The following is a 17,198-nucleotide window of genomic DNA, read 5'->3' as shown; positions in this document are numbered from 1 at the left end:
ATGATGTTTTGGGGTTGTTTTGCTTCCTCTGGCACTGGGTGCCTTGAATGTGTGCAAGGCATCATGAAATCTGAGGATTACCAATGGATTTTGGGTCGCACTGTACAGCCCAGTGTCAGAAAGTTGAGCTTGCGTTCGAGATCTTGGGTCTTCCAGCAGGACACTGACCCCAAATATATGTCAAAAAGCACCCAGAAATGGATGGCAACAAAGCGCTGGAGAGTTCTGAAGTGGCCAGCAATGAGTCGAGATCTAAATCCCATTGAACACCTGTAAACAGATCTTAAAATTGCTGTTGGGAAAAGGCGCCCTTCCAATAAGAGAGACCTGGAGCAGTTTGTAAAGGAAGAGTGGTCCATCATTCCGGCTGAGAGGTGTAAGAAGCTTATTGATGGTTATAGGAAGCAACTGATTTCAGTTATTTTTTTCCATAGGGTGTGCAACCAAATATTAAAGTTAAAAGGTGCCAATAATTTTGTCCAGCCCATTTTTGGAGTTTGGTGTGACATTATGTCCAATTTGCTTTTTTTCCTCCCTTTTTTCGTTTAGTTCCAATACACACAAAGGGAATAAAAATGTGTATAGAAATTTCTTATAACCTGTGCTGTACTGGATTCTCTTATAACCTGCACTGTGTTCTCTTTTACATCTCACTATGTCCTGCTAATTATCATTCTCTCCCCTGCTCCCCCCTTTTCTCATTCTTATCTATTTAGTCTATGTTCCCATAACAGGACAATTTATGGCCCATCTTAGTGTGAATTCTCCACATCTATTGTCTTAACCCCTGCATATTTGTGAGATGTAACCTGTGTCTTCTGCTTGTGAGCTTAGATTTGCTTTGGACTTGATAAAGGGAGGAATCCCAAAAGCTTGTCTCTACAAAATGCTGTTAGTCCAATAAAAAAGGTATTACAAGATACTGCAACATTTTATGATTTGTGTATATATATATATATATATATATATATATATATATATATATATACACACACACACACACACACACACACACACACACACACATCTATATACACATATACATACACACACACAACCAACCTTCCTCCTCATTTTCCTTTTATTGGCAGCTGAACAAACATTTGCACAATCATGGAAAACAAAAATGGTCAGATAGTGATTTGCTGTAGCAGTCTTGTGTTTTTACGGCACAAGGACTTTATAACAGAAAGGCACATACTTTCTTTTTTTAAGTCTGAAAACTCCTCTAAAGAACATTACAAAAAACTTTTAAATGCAGCAATAAATGGATGAATGAAAAAAAAAAGCTTGATAAAATTGATATTGTCTGGAATGCAACTTACCATGTACTGAGGTATGTTGAACAACATGGCCCTGTACAGACACTCTGCTGCAGTCTCCTCCACCTCCTCTTCTCCCTACAAGTATGAAACATTTATCTTTACAGGATGTTGGACAATATTGTCAAAATTTGTTATATATAGTATTAGCTGAAGAAGAAACAACACTCGCACTGAAAATATAAGTCAATACAGTATTTGGCCAGTTTTAGACAAAACTTTGGATCTCTTTTAAGCTTCCATTGTCTTTATTAAACCCATTTTTGCTTTCATTTTGCCTTAGCTGCAAGTCATCAGGGCAGTCTCTGGGGCTTCTTCCCTCTCAACAGCCTATACAGACAGATCTCCGTAGTGCGATACTGTTAAAACCAGGATTAAGGTGGTAAAAGTGGTGCTTACCACACGAAGTTACACTCCCCCAAGTGTAACCATGGAAAAGGATAGCAGTGCAAGTGTCTGCAGCCGCTCCACTTCAGAACTTAAACACAAAACGTAACTTCCTCCAACTTGGCAATGGGATTGAGAGGCGCTGGACACAAGGAAATAAATCAATGAGCATTTTCAAACGTTTCATTTAAGCCTCCTGGACATAAAGTCCTTTTACTGAGAGCTTGCTGGGGGCAGAGAATACTTTAGCAGCTAGGTGTTGATGGCCGTATTCTGTGCTTCCTGGAGCCTGCAGGTTGATTTGTTTACTTGTGTCCAGCGATTTGTTTTATCTCCATGTTTAGGTATAGAGAGAGATCAATCAAGGCTGGCGGGGTGGGGAGATTACTCCTGGTTCAGGCAGCATGAAAAAAAAATAAAAAAATACAGTACCTAAATAGGAAATGCATAAATTTCAGCAAATTACTCATCTTTATTATCCAGCTAAATGATATTCAAGTGTACACCAAAACATAGCCATACGGTTCATTAGACTAAATATAGCCTGTGACTACATTTAGTCGGCTTTATATCAGCCAACTTTTATTTGTGGGACTGAATAGCATAACACATGACACTATTCTGCCCCACAAATAAAATATATACTGCCTTAAAAGTAGACCGAACATAGAAACAAATATAAATTGTTAGGTCAATTGGACCTTATGGCTATGCTGTGGTGTAAGCTTGAATACCATTTTGCTGGTACTTGATGTATATCTGCAGTATAGTCACATTTTCACATGTAAATGTGGCCCTTCTGTTTATTCTTGCCAAGTGAACACATTACTACGAGGGTAAGTAAAGGAAGTGTAGTGCAGAGGGGACACAGTAAACAGCAAAAGGAAAGCTCAGAATACTTTGGATAAAGGAGTAGGGCAAAGAGCAAAAAATAAACATGAAGCAATGCCCTTCTAATCCCAAGCACATCCTCCAGTGACCTCTGGTTGGCAATAATATGCTGTACTGCAGCCAGTCACTGGCCTCAACTGCCATATGCTGTACTTACTGCCATCACTGACATAATAAAGTACTGGTGATATCTTTCTACTGTGCATCCTTTTATTGGCAGGGCAAGCATCCAAGACTGGGTCAGGCTCTGCTCCAGGCGCCCAAACTGAGGGGTGGCTTAGCTGCTCCCAATATGCACAATTATTTTCTAGCGTCTCAACTGGTGTATGCTACCTGGTGGATCGACTTAGATCTGGCGAACACTTCCACTGCTCTGGCGGGGGTTCTCATGGGTTCGTATGAAACACTCAGTAATAACCTGTACAGGTATACCCCTTCTTCTAGGTTATTGTCCCCTATTAGTACTGTGGCCGAGGTGTGGTCGGTGGTTTTTAGATACTTTCCACTACCAGTAATGTCTCCCAGGGCACCCCTGTGGGGAAATCCTCATTTTGAGCCCCTGCAGGAGTTGGAGCGCTCACGGAGTCAAATTCGCCATGCATTTGTTTGGGGAGTTTCCTGCTTTCCCTTCATTCCGGGAAATGTGTAACCGCTTCTATCTCCCTCGGAGTGCCCAGTTTAGGTACTTCCAGTTGAGACATGCGGTGGTGGTGCAGTTTGGCTCCCTTGATGTGACCCCGGCCTTTTCTGATGTGGAGTTGCTTCTGGGTACCGCTGACCTCACTAAACCTTTGACTCAGGCTACTACCCCAAGGTGGTTAGTGATAGAGATCTGCTTATTCAGGTTAGGTTCATCCTCCGATTATATTATACTCTGGTTAGGCTATTCCGTATAGGTATCTCTTCTTCAGATGTTTGTTTTCGGTGTCATGCGGATGTGGGCTCTCTTCTGCATGCTATGTGGAGTTGTCCTTGTGTGGAACCCTTCTGGAGGGAGGTGCTGCAGTTCTTGGCACACCACTTGGAATTTCCTCATGTGTTTTCCCTTGTTGTTTGTCTGTTGGGTGTTAGTGATGACTTAGCCTCGGGCTACCATAGGTGCCTGCTTATTCGGTTCCTATTGTTCTGTGCTTGGAAAGTTCTGACTATGGCCTGGAAGGATACTTCCCCTCCTCCCATAGCAAGTTAGTTAACAAATATGTTCCGTTGTACAGGATGCTGTACATTAGTCGCAAGTGCCCCAACAAATTTGATAAAATCTGGATGCCCTGACTTCTTATAGGAGAGTCTGTTGTCCCTCCGGAACAAGTTGGTTCCCCTGGGTAGGTTGGTTGTCTCTATCTTGGGCAAGAAAGTTGGGGATACTCTGGGAATGTGTGTGAGTGTGTGTGTTGTCTGTGTTTCTGTTAGAGGAGTTCCAAACAATAGGGGATAAGATGCCTGATCGCGGGAGTCCCACCGCTGGGGACCCCCGGGATCATGCACGCGGCACCCCATTTGTAATCAGTCCCCGGAGCATGTTCGCTCCGGGTCTGATTACGGGCGACTACAGGGTGGGCGGCGTGTGAAGTCACGCCTGCGCCGGTGTGTGACGTCACGCTCCGCCCCGCAATGCAAGCCTACGGGAGGGGGCGTGATAGCTATCATGCCCCCTCCCGTAGGCTTGCATTGAGGGGCGGAGCATGACGTCACACGCCGCCCACCCTGTAGTCGCCCGTAATCAGACCCGGAGCGAACACGCTCTGGGAACTGATTACAAACGGGGTGCCGCGTGCATGATCCCGGGGGTCCCCAGCGATCAGGCATCTTATCCCCTATCCTTTGGATAGGGGATAAGATGTTTAAGCACCGGAGAACCCCTTTAAGTGTTTTGGTGTCAGCCGGGGGTAGATATCCTCGACTGCTTACTTCAAGGGGTTGTACTGCTGCTCATTTGCTCCTGTTTTTTCAGGTGGTGGGGATGGATCTATCTCTGGCTGGATGTTGTTTTATTTTTGTATTGTATTGCTAAATCATTAAAGTCATAAATAAATACTTAAAAAAAAAAAGTACTGGTGATATTGCCCAGCACACTGGTGAGCTGTTTTTATGCCTAACTTCAATAAAATAATATTTTTATGGCTACAGTGCTGGATGGATGTGCTTTTATTTAACCTATTGCTATTCCACCTAAGCCAGGTGGGTGACGTATCATGTACCAATAAGGTTGTGCAGCAAGATCATAAAGAGAAAGGAATCCGGCAAGAAATTGTTTCCGTCTGTGTGATTACCATCACTTCTCAGTTAATAACTAAACAACATTTGTAATGTGTTTATGGGGTGGGTCACATCACTGTAAAGTGAAAAATGATGTAAAAAAATGTATAGACAGTTTTATAAGAGACAAAGTACAGCTTCTTCATGACACGACAACCTAGAGCACTGCTCTTACCAGTGACATGGGACATCTCTCCAATTCTTCTTCCTTTTTGATCTGGATATCAGCAACTGAAACATACTTGTGCTGCAGAAATAAACACATGTACAATTATAAGCAGAACTCTGTACGGAAATAAACTCTGCTACTGGTTAGTCAACTTCCTATAAATTAATCTCTGACCTAGACTGAATAGGGATATGGGTTTCACATGCTCAGCTCTTAAGAAGTAGCTTTGACTTTTGGATACTGATAAGCTCATCTGGGCTAATAACTGTGTGAGAAAAAAATAGACTAATTTTCCCACAGCTACATTCAAGCAAACACTAAAATTGAGCAGTATTATACAAGGGGTTTATATATGTGGTTAAAGAATTTACAGGTAAATAGTGATTTAGTGCGTGCCCTAGACGCAAAGTACCCCTTACAGAGGCCTGACTGGAGGATTATTCAAAAGTAATTTAACTTTTTTTTTTTTTAACCCCTTAGGGAGTGATTTACACACAGCATTTCTGGAAAACTTCCACAGTAGTTTTCCACTAAATTTTTTAGGTCAAGGCCCCAAGTAGATTTTAAATGGAATGGTAACTAGAGGGTGGGCCATTTATATGGATACACCTTAATAAAATGGGAATGGTTGGTGATATTAACTTCCTGTTTGTGGCACATTAGTATATATGAAGGGGGAAACTTTTAAAGATGGGTGGTGACCATGGCGGCCATTTTGAAGTCGGCCATTTTGAATCCAACTTTTGTTTTTTCAATAGGAAGAGGGTCATGTGACACAAACTTATTGGGAATTTCACAAGAAAAACAATGATGTGCTTGGTTTTAACTTTATTCTTTCATGAGTTATTTAGAAGTTTCTGACCACTTATAAAATGTGTTCAATGTGCTGCCCATTGTGTTGGATTGTCAATGCAACCCTCTTCTCCCACTCTTCACACACTGATAGCAACACCGCAGGAGAAATGCTAGCACGGGCTTCCAGTATCCGTAGTTTCAGGTGCTGCACATCTCGTATCTTCACAGCATAGACAATTGCCTTCAGATGACCCAAAAGATAAAAGTCTAAGGGGGTCAGATCGGGAGACCTTGGGGGCCGTTCAACTGGCCCACAACGACCAATCCACTTTCCACACCATACCCTCAATTTTTGTGTTCCAACAGTCTTGGAGGGATCTATCCAGTGAATAGAATAAGTTTGTTAACTTCACCATTCACATAAAAGTTTACCTCATCACTGAACAAAATCTTCTGCGTAAACAGAGGGTCCTGTTCCAATTTTTGTTTTGCCCATTCTGCAGCACCTGAAACTACGGATACTAGAAGCCTGTGCTAGCATTTCTCCTGCGGTGTTGCTATCAGTGTGTGAAGAGTGGGAGAAGAGGGTTGCATTGACAATCCAACACAATGGGCAGCACATTGAACACATTTTATAAGTGGTCAGAAACTTGTAAATAACTCATGAAAGAATAAAGTTACGTTAAAAGCAAGCACATCATTGTTTTTCTTGTGAAATAAGTTTGATGTGTCACATGACCCTCTTCCTATTGAAAAAACTAAAGTTGGATTCAAAATGGCCAAATTCAAAATGGCCACCATGTTCACCACCCATCTTGAAAAGTTTCCCCCCCCCCCCTCACATATACTAATGTGCCACAAACAGGAAGTTAATATCACCAACCATTCCCATTTTATTAAGGTGTATCCATATAAATGGCCCACCCTGTATAAAGGAAGAATTTCTCCTTCCTGACAGATCCCCCCTTCTGGCTTTGGGTTAAATGATAAATGATTTGATAAATGATTAAGTAAATTACTTGAGTATCCATCTATTGTATTAGTAGGTACCCTGGTGTACAGCCGATTGGAGGTAGTCTTGAGGTATAGCAAGGACACACAGGGTGACAGGTTTCTTTTCAATTTTTTGTTTATTTATTTATTTATTTTAATTAGAGATGTGATAATATTCAGCATGTTCACTTGGAAAATCATACTTGTGGTCCAAATGCTATAAAGGGCTACACCCCCCCAGCTATACAGATAGTTGTAATATTACCTGCTTTAAAGTTTTCACACTCTCATGGATAGGACGGGGCAATCCCACCAATGTGTCTGTGTCACTGATCAGGGAGGAGGTAGAAAAAAAAAAGAAAGGTTACTTCGTCTGTATATACAAAAAGCAAAAATTAGCCTGATCCTACTATGTTTCTTTATGTGTGATGGTGCTTTAAACTGCATTCCCTACTAAGCTCATACAGGGCATAGCAGCTAGATATGCCATATAAGTATAATCTGTGATGGTATGTGTCTGAATTATTATATATTACAATATAACACAAACAGTAAAGCAACATAGGTGCAGGTTTGCATAAGGTAAACAAATAATAAATAAGGTGAATATGATTTGTATTAATACGCACTGTCCCAGGGTGAACCCAATGAATTTGTTCCGACTCATCTCCAGGAAATCTTCAATGTCTTTCTGTCTGAAGGAAAACCAAGAGAGACAGAATAGGATGTATAGCTTTATATTTAAAACATAAGAACACTCTGACAACCAGCGCTTATAGGGCCATGAGCTTTCACTTTCTAACTTTTCAGATCAATAGTTTATAAATAATTAACTAGAAAGAAATTAATGCATTGAAAAGAGGTTGTCTCATGAAGTCAGCCAATATGCCCAGTATGCCCACTAAGAAGAAGCAGCTTCTTCTCTGTCTCCGTCAACTCAGACATGTATTACATGGGTGCCCATGATAGTTCAAGCAGCAGGATGTGTGTTTAAAATTGCCATCAACTTCTGAGCATGAGACTTGCCCCAAGACTCTCTCATTCAGGAGAAGGATTTCCCGGAAGTCACACAGACTTGCATGGAACTTCCTGCAACTATGTCCTCAGATCTTGATTGTTTTGAGGCAAGTCTCGGGCTCAGAAGTTGCCAAGAATTTTAAACACCTACCCGAGGCAGGTACCATCATCATTGGTGCAGGTTAAATGGTTGCTATGTAAGTCCTTTTCCACTGCAATGGTTCAGTGAGAAATGTGTGGTTCTCTGCAACTTTACCCAGGTGGGTAAGGTGCTGTCAAAGAACCTCTACAGGAACATTGCTTTCATAAACTAAGGTGGCTTATAAATAAGTTTAGTTTAGTGGCATGTTCTATAGCAATGCCCTAGATGAACGTATTTAATAGTCATAGTCCAAGTCCATAAGTTAGGTCAGAGGACCATGGCCACATTTGTTGGCTTCCCCCACACCCTAATAATAGAATCTTTTTCCTACTAAGGACAAACGTATCGGTTTTTGGATACATTTTTTTTTCTCCCCTATTTTTGACTCTTTCCAGGTCTCCCCCCTACATGGTGCCCATCTCCCTTGTTGTCTCTGACACCCAGATAGGTGGTCATGATGGAAATAAAGAAAGTTATCTGTCCGGGTTCCCTAAATGTGAAGGGGCTTCAAGACAATGGAAAGTGGTCTATTATGTTGAGATACCTTAAAAAAGGAGAATCTAAATATTACATTTATCCAAGACACACATATTCATTGTTCAACTTAATGGACAGAAACTTTCCTTTGGCTTGTCATAGTTTTACTAACAATCCTAAATCGAAAGGATCTAGTATAGCAATTCCCTGCGAGACCCCATGGGAGCATATAGAAACATGCAGGGATGTGGAGGGTCATTTTTTATTTATTAAAGGGTGTATTTCTTCACAAATAATTTACCCTGGCTTTTATACTTACCAAATGTTAAGCAAGAGTGGGCATTAGCAACTATCCTGAACAAATTAGAAGAATTCATGGAAGGCATTCTAATTGTTGGGGGATTTTAATTTTACACTGGATCCTGAGTTAGACATGTCTAAAGGCGCTGTCAAAGAACCCTACATCAATTTATCCATACATGGCCCATTTTTCATTTGAAAGAAAGAGACTACTACTCCTACTTTGCACATGATTCCTTTTCGAGACTTGATAATTTTTTTGTCAAAAGCTACATCATTCGAATCAATAACATATTCAGACCATGCCTTAATTAAGATAGTGGTCAGATTGCTCTCTCAAAATTCCCATCAATGGCAGTGGAAGTTGAACCCACTGCTACTGTTGGGCCCAGTGGTAGTGGAAGATTTAAGATCTAGCATGATGCATTTTTTTTTAAACAAATCTTACGTGAGATGTATCACTCACGGTCATCTGGGAAACCCATAAATGAGTGGTAAGAGGGATTCTAATAAAACATGGCGCACATATAAAAAAATAATAATTAGCAACCCTTTTAGATTAGTTAAGGAAGTTATAAAACATGCACAAAAATACTCCAAAAATGCAGATAACTTGATATTTTCTTATATCACAACCCCAAACGACCTTACCAGCCTTGCTCCTTGAGCTGGATAGAATGGCCCGGCTTTCCAACTTTAAAGTTAACTATACCAAATCGGAAGCTTTAAATATCTCACTCACTCAGAATCCCTGGTGAATACTTTGAAACTATCTTTCCGAATTCATTGGGCGGTTAGGGCAGTAAAGTATCTTGGGGTTCATATCTCGGCTAGATATGATGATTTGTACCATCTTAATTTCCCCCCTCTCCTGCGTGGGATTCAAAAGCTGTGTGACAACTGGGACAAACTATCTTTCTCATGGTTTGGGAGGATTACAGTTTTTAAAATGTCAATTCTCCCGAAGTTACTCTACACTTTACAGTATCTTACGATCCATCTACCAAGCCCTTTTTTCGCTCAGTAACAGCACTTCAAAGACGCTTTGTGTGGGGAGGGAAGGCACCTCAGTTACGAATGCGACTCTTTTCAGACCTAAACTTTGGGGGGGGGGGGGGGGGATGGTCTCCCAGATATTAGGGGCTATTATATGGCGTTGCACCTCACGTGTACTTCAGTGGTGAAAGACAGTTAATCCTAAACCATGGGTGACAATTAAGCAGGCTGAAAATCCTTTTAAAATGCATTCCCTGGTGTCAGAGGGATATGAACGAACTCAAGAAACATCCTACTATAGGGACCACAATTAAAGTTTGCACAATACCGAGAGTTCGATCAGTGATGATCCTCCTAAACTCACGCTGTGAAGCAAACTTGGGTAACCCGGTTTTCCACCAGGAATAGGAGATGCGTTTTTAAGACAGTGGATCAGAATGGGTGTTTTGTAGATTCCATTAAATTTAAGCTAAATGAGCAATGGTTTTCTATAAGCACACTGGCAACAGTTTAAGACTAAGGCCCCACCATTTGCGACACTGCGTCATTTCAGTGACCCTCTATGACATATTCCCTTTCAAAAATCTATGCTATCTGGGTGAGGTTACTATATGATAACCCTAGAGCCAGAGTGCGCACAAATCTGGAGGTCTCGGAGTCCTTTCCGCTGGGTAGGGGTACGAGGCAGGGCTGTCCTCTATTGCCCTTTTTGTTTGCTCTGGCAGTCGAATCCCCTGTCAGCGGCCATCCGAGCATCCACCTGTATTCATGGGGTGCGTAGAGGTTCCTTGGAGGAAAAAATATCCATGTACGTTGATGACATTCTGGTTTATTTAGCTGATGTGCAGGGTTTGTTCTCCTAGATGATTTTAGCTCCTTCTCGGGTCTCATGGTTAATTGGGCTAAGTCTTTGCTGATGGTCTTTATCTGTGGAAGCGGATCCCGTATCTTCTCTTCCCTATGGGTTGCAAACAATTACTCAATTTAGATATTTTGGGGTGGAGGTTTCTGCTTGTGTGAGGGATTGTGTAAGGTTGAACTGATATACGTTTTTTTTGTCATCTGCGATGGTTAAATTGCAAGCCTGGTCCTCTCTGCCCCTTTCCCTAGTAGACAGGATTTTTATATTTAAAATTATATACTTACCCAAGTTTTTATATCTTTTCCATCTTTCTCCTGTGATTCCCCCTAAGAAGCTAAGAAGTATTTTGTAAAGCTGGGTGGCATTCTGAGATCCTTCTATTGGCAAGATAAACCTCCACGATTGGGTCAGGCGTTCCTCCAGGCGTCCAAGCAATGGGATGGCTTAGCTGCTCCTAACATGCATAATTACTTTTTAGCATCTCAGTTGGTGTATGCTGCCTGGTGGATCGACCTGGATCTGGCGAAGGCATCTACTGCTCTGGAAGGAGCTCTTATGGGTTCGTATGAAACATTGACTAATACCTTATGTAGATATACTTCTACTACCCAGTTGTTGCCCCCTATTGAACTGTGGCTGACGTGTGGTCGGTGGTTTCCAGATGCTTTGCGATGCCGGTAATATTTCCTAGAGCGCCTCTGTGGGGGAATCCTCATTTTGAGCACCTGCAGGAGTTGGAGGCAGCCGGCTTCTGGAGTGATCATGGAGTCAAATTTGCCATACATTTGTTTGGGGAATTCCCTTCTTTCCCTTTATTTCAAGATTTGTGTGACTGCTTTAGTCCCCCTCGGAGTGCTCGGTTCCGGTACTGCCAGTTGAGACATGCGGTAGTGGCGCAGTTTGGTTCTTTAGATGTAACCCCAGCTTTTTCTGATGTGGAGATGCTTTTGGGTGCCACCGATCTTGCCAAACCTCTGACTCAGGCCTATGCATTACTTCCATTGGTGGGTCCGGGTCCGTTTGAGTTGGCTTTTGTGGAGTGAATGGAGGATATTCCTGATTTGAGATTTGACAGAGGATCAGTGGCAAGAGGTTACCAAAACATTTTACTCTACGGTGGTTAGTGCTAGGGATATGCTTATTCAAGCTAGATTAATCCTATGTTTGTATTACACGCCAGTCAAGTTGTCCCGCATTGGGGTCTCTTCTGCTGATTCTTGTTTCAGGTGTCATGCAGATGTTGGCTCTCTTTCACATGCTATGTGGAGTAGCCCTTGCGTGGAACCCTTTTGGAGAGAGGTGATGCAGTTTTTGACAGATCACTTGGAGTTCCCCTTTGTGTTTTCCCCTGTTAGGCCTGTTGGGTGTTAACGATCTAGCTTCGGGCTCCCATAGGCGTCTACTCATTCGGTTTCTGTTGTTCTGCGCACGTAAGGTTCTGATTATGGCCTGGAAGGATACATCTCCTCCTCCCATTATGCAGTGGTTTAATATAGTTAATAAGTATGTTGTATAGGACAGGTGCCCAAAGAAATTTGACAAAGTCTGGATGCCCTGGTTGCTATTAGGAGAATCAATAGTGCCTCCAGAATAGGTGAATTCTCCTGAGCAGTGAGATTGCTATTTTCCTGGCCTGGGAAGTGGGGGGTTACTCCGGAAGTGTGTGTGTGTTAGGTCTGGGTGTTTGTCTGTTGTCTTGTTGTCAGTCCGGGCACGGTTCTCCTTGATTGTCTATTCCTATGGCATTTCCTTACTCTGATTTTTCATATCATTATTGGTGGAGGATTGGGGAGCTCTGTGCTCGAGCTGTACGTTTATTGTATTTTGCTGTTTACTTATAAAATGTTAAAAATAAATCTATGCTATCTGGAATAATCCTTGTGAAACGACTCCTAGTGAACCAAAAATTGTAACGAAATGGGAAAGCGACTTAGACGTTTCATTCACATCCCAACAATGATCAGAAATCTGTAATCTGACCCTTCAGGCGGTGCAGTGTTCAAAACTTTTAGAAAGGACGTTATAAAATTTTAACAAGATGGTACAGGGTTCCTTCCAAAATGCATGAGATCTGGCTGTGAGAAAGTTCCCTGTGTTAGAGATGTGAGAGAGCTGAAGGCACTTTATTACATATTTTCTGGACATGTACTGAACTCAATCTCTATTAGGATGAAGTCAAAAACTCTGATTGCCAAAATTACAGAGGTTGACATTGAACTCAATGCAGCTCTCTTCCTGCTTCAACACAGTGAGATTCCAAGCAGAATATATAAGCGCTCTCTATTCTGTTTTTTGGTTCTAGTAGTTCACACATGTATCCCGACTGCTCTGGCAAAAGAGGACAGCACCATCCGTTGCTTTGTGGGTAACAAAGGTGAATGATCTAATGCATATGGAGGATGTTATATCCAGTAGTCATAGCACAATAGAGAGGTTTTGTAGCATCTGAGCACCGTGGATGTCATTTACGGAAAGTGGTGAATATAAAAAGATAATGAGAGCTTATACAACATAAAGTACATAGAGTATAAAGGTTAAACAAATGGATAAAAATTGGCATAATGAGTTGCTATATGATAAAACAGGAAAGGTTAACGTAAACTGGATAAATCATTAGATAGGAGATAAGTCCCTAGGTGAATTAAAATTTCTCAAGATTTAAAGATTAGAAATAAGTACAGAGGGAGATCTATCCGGAGAAGATAGTTAGGGGGTAGAGACTGGGGGGGGGGGGGGGGGTAAGAGATTAGACAGGGATGTTGTGGGTTGGAGAGGTGGGATAAGAGACGATGGTATACTATTTGAAATAGGAATTTGTACTTATTTGTGGCCCTCAGGCTTTGTCATATTGAATATGTGTATGAGCACTTGATCGTTTGTATATTGATGTATACACTTCTATAAAAATTTATAAAGAAATAATTTATTTACATTAAAAAAAAGGTTGTCTTACCTTACTTTGGGTGCCCAAGGAAGGCCCTTAGGGAAGCACACCATCTCCATATGATTCCTGAGGGCAGATAAAGGCTGTGACATAAGATCCCGCTCTTGTACATCAGACTCCGTGTCCATCATATTTTCTGAATCCTCATTCTCTTCTTCTTCTGCTCCAGTAGATTCTTCATTCTTGAAAGGATCTTTCTCATTGTATAGATCCAGGCTGTCCTGTATGAAATGATATTTAACTTAGTTTAGATATTATTAAGGTAAGACCAAAGTCACTTCTAGTAAGTTGCTTGAATACATGAGCTTTAACGATAGATTATTTAATAACAGCAGCTGTTTGATTTTAAGAGGTATGTTTATCCCCTAATTTTGTCTTCCTAGCCCCTCCAACCAGCTTGCAGCCGCCGGAGGTGGTCAGGAAGCTCAAGCAGCTAGAGTGGGGAAGTTACACAATTTGCATAATTCCTGTTGACTTTAGAGGGAGCTGCGCAAACAGTGTATCCCTGCAAGCTACAGTGTTTTCATAGATATGGGAGTTATATTAACATTGTAGCTTGTGGGGCTGTGCCATTTATGCAACTTACATTAAGGTCAATGGGAGTAACGCAAATCGTGTAATTTCCCTGCTTCGGCTGTTTTCTGCTAGCCAACCACTTTCGGTGAAAGCAAACAGGCCAATGAGGACCTGGAAATCCATATCAGGAGATGGGAATATCCCCAATTTTCTGTTATAGCCTAAAATGAAATGACACTAGATGCAAACCAACTCAACAAAGTCATACCCTCCGGCTGCGACGCCCACGTTTTGGCTGTTCCCCTAATTCAATGCCATAAGATGGTGGGGCTGTGGCTTTCATGTTCCTCATTACTTGGATGCAGTCTTCAGATAATGGTAGGAGACCCAATTCAGCTCTCTTCTGCTCCTTAGTCCTCTGCAGCTCTGTAAATCCTCCTAGTGTAAACTGATCCATCAATTACATTAGATTTATACAATACCTAAACTTTAACTAACCTTTGGACATCTTTTAGAAACATATGAGAAGTTTGGATATCTGAGGGTTCAGGTGCTGAGACCCCCACTGATTGCTAGTACAGAGGGGCTAAAGTGCTCAGCTGAGTGTTGTGCCCCCTTGTTCTTGCTTAGCTCTCCTGGGAAAGCCATGCATGTGTACAGATTTAACTTAAGTCTAAAAGAAGTTCAGTGAGTCTGTACACAGCATGCTTAGTTTACTGAGGAGTGCCGAGCTGAAATAAAGGGGCAAGAGTCATTAAAAATGTCTGAAAACACGAGGTCCCATTGAAAGAAACATACCAGTAGCACTTTCCAAAGCAGCAGAAGGACCTTTTTCATAGGAAAATGAGGAGAGTGACCACTGCAGAATTTGGTTACCATTGTGAAAAGGAGATGAGCAAATGGTTCTTCATCATTAGATGGGAAAGCTTGAATAATAAAACATACATCACATTAGAATTGTCACACAATCTAATAATAAGCTATAGGATTGATATACTTATGTTAGGACATGTATGATAAAAGACTTTTCAGTAAAATTAGAATAAAAATAAAGAAAAATCAGCTACTGCTGACTGTATGTTATTTGCTATTTCTGAACACTTGTTTTCTATAAACCAAACTGATACAACTACTCACCAAGCTCTGTGCGGAACGTTTCCCTCTGCGTTTTCCATTCTGTATTATCTTCTGGTGATTCCAGCCTTATGTTCTCCACCAGTAGATACATAACACTCAAGAACACCCTAAATGAAGCAATAAGCATAACCATATAGCCTTTGTTGGAAAGCATTCTAGCACTAATAAATATTCATGTTCCCTTAACCAACAAGGAAAAAAAATAAATTTATAAAGGTCTGTGCCAACCAGAGAAATACCCAACAACCAGTCGGACTGCTGCGCTCATCTTCCAGCCTGCTTTCAAATATAGAAACAGCTGTAACTATGTTAAAATCATTTAGTACTTGCAAAGTGTTTTTATTTTTTATTTTTTTAAATCTTTCTCTGTGTCCAAGATCCAGTGACAGCATGAAGTGTAAGGCTTGCAGTGTGTGACCAGCATCTCTTGGGTTTTTATAACTCATGAACTCATGATCAGTCCTCCATTTTATCATCCATACTTAATTTAAGGATCTTTCCCCAAAACATCTCAGAAGATCATCCTGCTTTTTTCTGTGGCTCAAAGTATCCAACAGTGTGCTTAAACCTTATAAAGCCTATTACCATGGCATTTCAAGCCATGCGCCAATCAGTTCTCATCAAAGTTGCCCTGTTCTTGATACAACTCTACAACTACTCTTAAGGAAGCTCTCCACATCTACATGTATTTTGCTACGCTCCTTCTGTGAATTATAGATGGGAGTCTACTGCTTTTTCAATGACACTGAATAACTCCTTCAAATATCTCATGAAACTTCAGCTATGAAAATACCAAAACATCAAAATTTTTCCTGCTGGGAATCCACACCCCGGACTGTACTGCATCAAAATGCCTCCAGAGATAACACACTCTCCTCACCCAATACAAGAGGATCTCTTTAAAACAAGCCAGTTTAAATTATCCCTAACGGTTGCATGAGATTTGGAGATGGGAGATCAGAATTTGTGAGCCCTATCAGAGACGGAGACTAGGAAGACTAGATATATGTTTTTGGACAGCATTGTGAAACATGATGACTTGAATGTTCATCTATTTTAGTGGACAAATAATTTGTTACTAGGCAACCTTTGGCACTGCAGATGTTTTGGACTACATCTCCCATGATGCTTTTTGTCAGCATTTTGGCTGTAAGAGCATCAGGGGAAATGTAGTCCAAAACATCTGCAGTGCCGAAGGGTGCCTATACTTGCTTTATACAATGAAAATAGGTAAACTGATAATTTCTTTAAGAGTAAGGTCACACGTACAGCAATAGCAGCGTATTTTGCTTCATATTCTCTGCTGCTGATTTTACTACCCATTGAAGTTAGCAGCAGGAAATATAAGGCAAAATACGCTGCTATTGCTGTAGGTGTGACCCTACTCTAAAAGAGAATCTTTCAACCCATCTGCATGCTGTGGGCTGCATACATAGGCTTAGAACAAAAATAAACCACATGTGTTTACGGATCAACAATGACATTTTATTATTACAAATAAAGATAAAGACACACACTAGATGGCATAAAAATACACAAACGCAGTAATGATAGTCCCAATGGACCAGAACTGAGAGCGGTGGCTAAGGTAAATAATAGAATATATTATAAAGTGCAAGGGAAGGCATGTTATGGTCCACCCCTAATACAATGTGGCGAAATCCACAAAGGTATACACACTATACACACCATAAAATTCAGAATAAACAGTATTGTACATATAAAACCACAGTGGGAAACAGTATACTTATTTAGCCACACGATGAACCCGACGTTTTGCTTACTGCTTCATCCGGGGCGCCCAGATGCTTTTGATATGTTGTAAAGCATGCACAACCAATAGGTTTTGCAATTGCTTTCATTAGAACATTTTCAGTATTTCATACTGAAAAAGCCAGTCAAACAACTGCCCCCCTGCCTGCATGGACACATACTAGTGAAAAGGTAACATTCAGTTTATAGCCCAATTTTATCTGTCAGCCTAGGTCTGCAGC

The 17,198-nt window shown here is 41.2% G+C and overlaps 1 protein-coding gene across 4 annotated transcripts in view; it reads right to left on the bottom strand.

Annotated features, from left to right (window-relative positions):
* The window catches only part of STRIP2 (striatin interacting protein 2), an 84,897-nt gene that overhangs the window by 47,753 nt on the left and 19,946 nt on the right, over nucleotides 1-17,198 (bottom strand). For all 4 annotated transcript variants that reach the window (XM_056573137.1, XM_056573138.1, XM_056573140.1 and 1 more), the window contains 8 exons: nucleotides 15,205-15,311; nucleotides 14,866-14,993; nucleotides 14,336-14,515; nucleotides 13,561-13,772; nucleotides 7,443-7,508; nucleotides 7,079-7,142; nucleotides 5,032-5,103; nucleotides 1,326-1,400 (listed from right to left, as the gene is read on the bottom strand). In XM_056573137.1, the coding sequence (XP_056429112.1) occupies nucleotides 1,326-1,400; nucleotides 5,032-5,103; nucleotides 7,079-7,142; nucleotides 7,443-7,508; nucleotides 13,561-13,772; nucleotides 14,336-14,515; nucleotides 14,866-14,993; nucleotides 15,205-15,311 (904 nt within the window). The remainder of the gene's footprint in view (nucleotides 1-1,325; nucleotides 1,401-5,031; nucleotides 5,104-7,078; nucleotides 7,143-7,442; nucleotides 7,509-13,560; nucleotides 13,773-14,335; nucleotides 14,516-14,865; nucleotides 14,994-15,204; nucleotides 15,312-17,198) is intronic.

This window comes from Hyla sarda, chromosome 4 (genome assembly GCF_029499605.1).
Source record: "Hyla sarda isolate aHylSar1 chromosome 4, aHylSar1.hap1, whole genome shotgun sequence".
NCBI classification, from domain to species: Eukaryota; Metazoa; Chordata; class Amphibia; order Anura; family Hylidae; genus Hyla; species Hyla sarda.
Note: the sequence above shows the minus strand (reverse complement) of the source record. Positions and strands in the feature narration are given on the sequence as shown.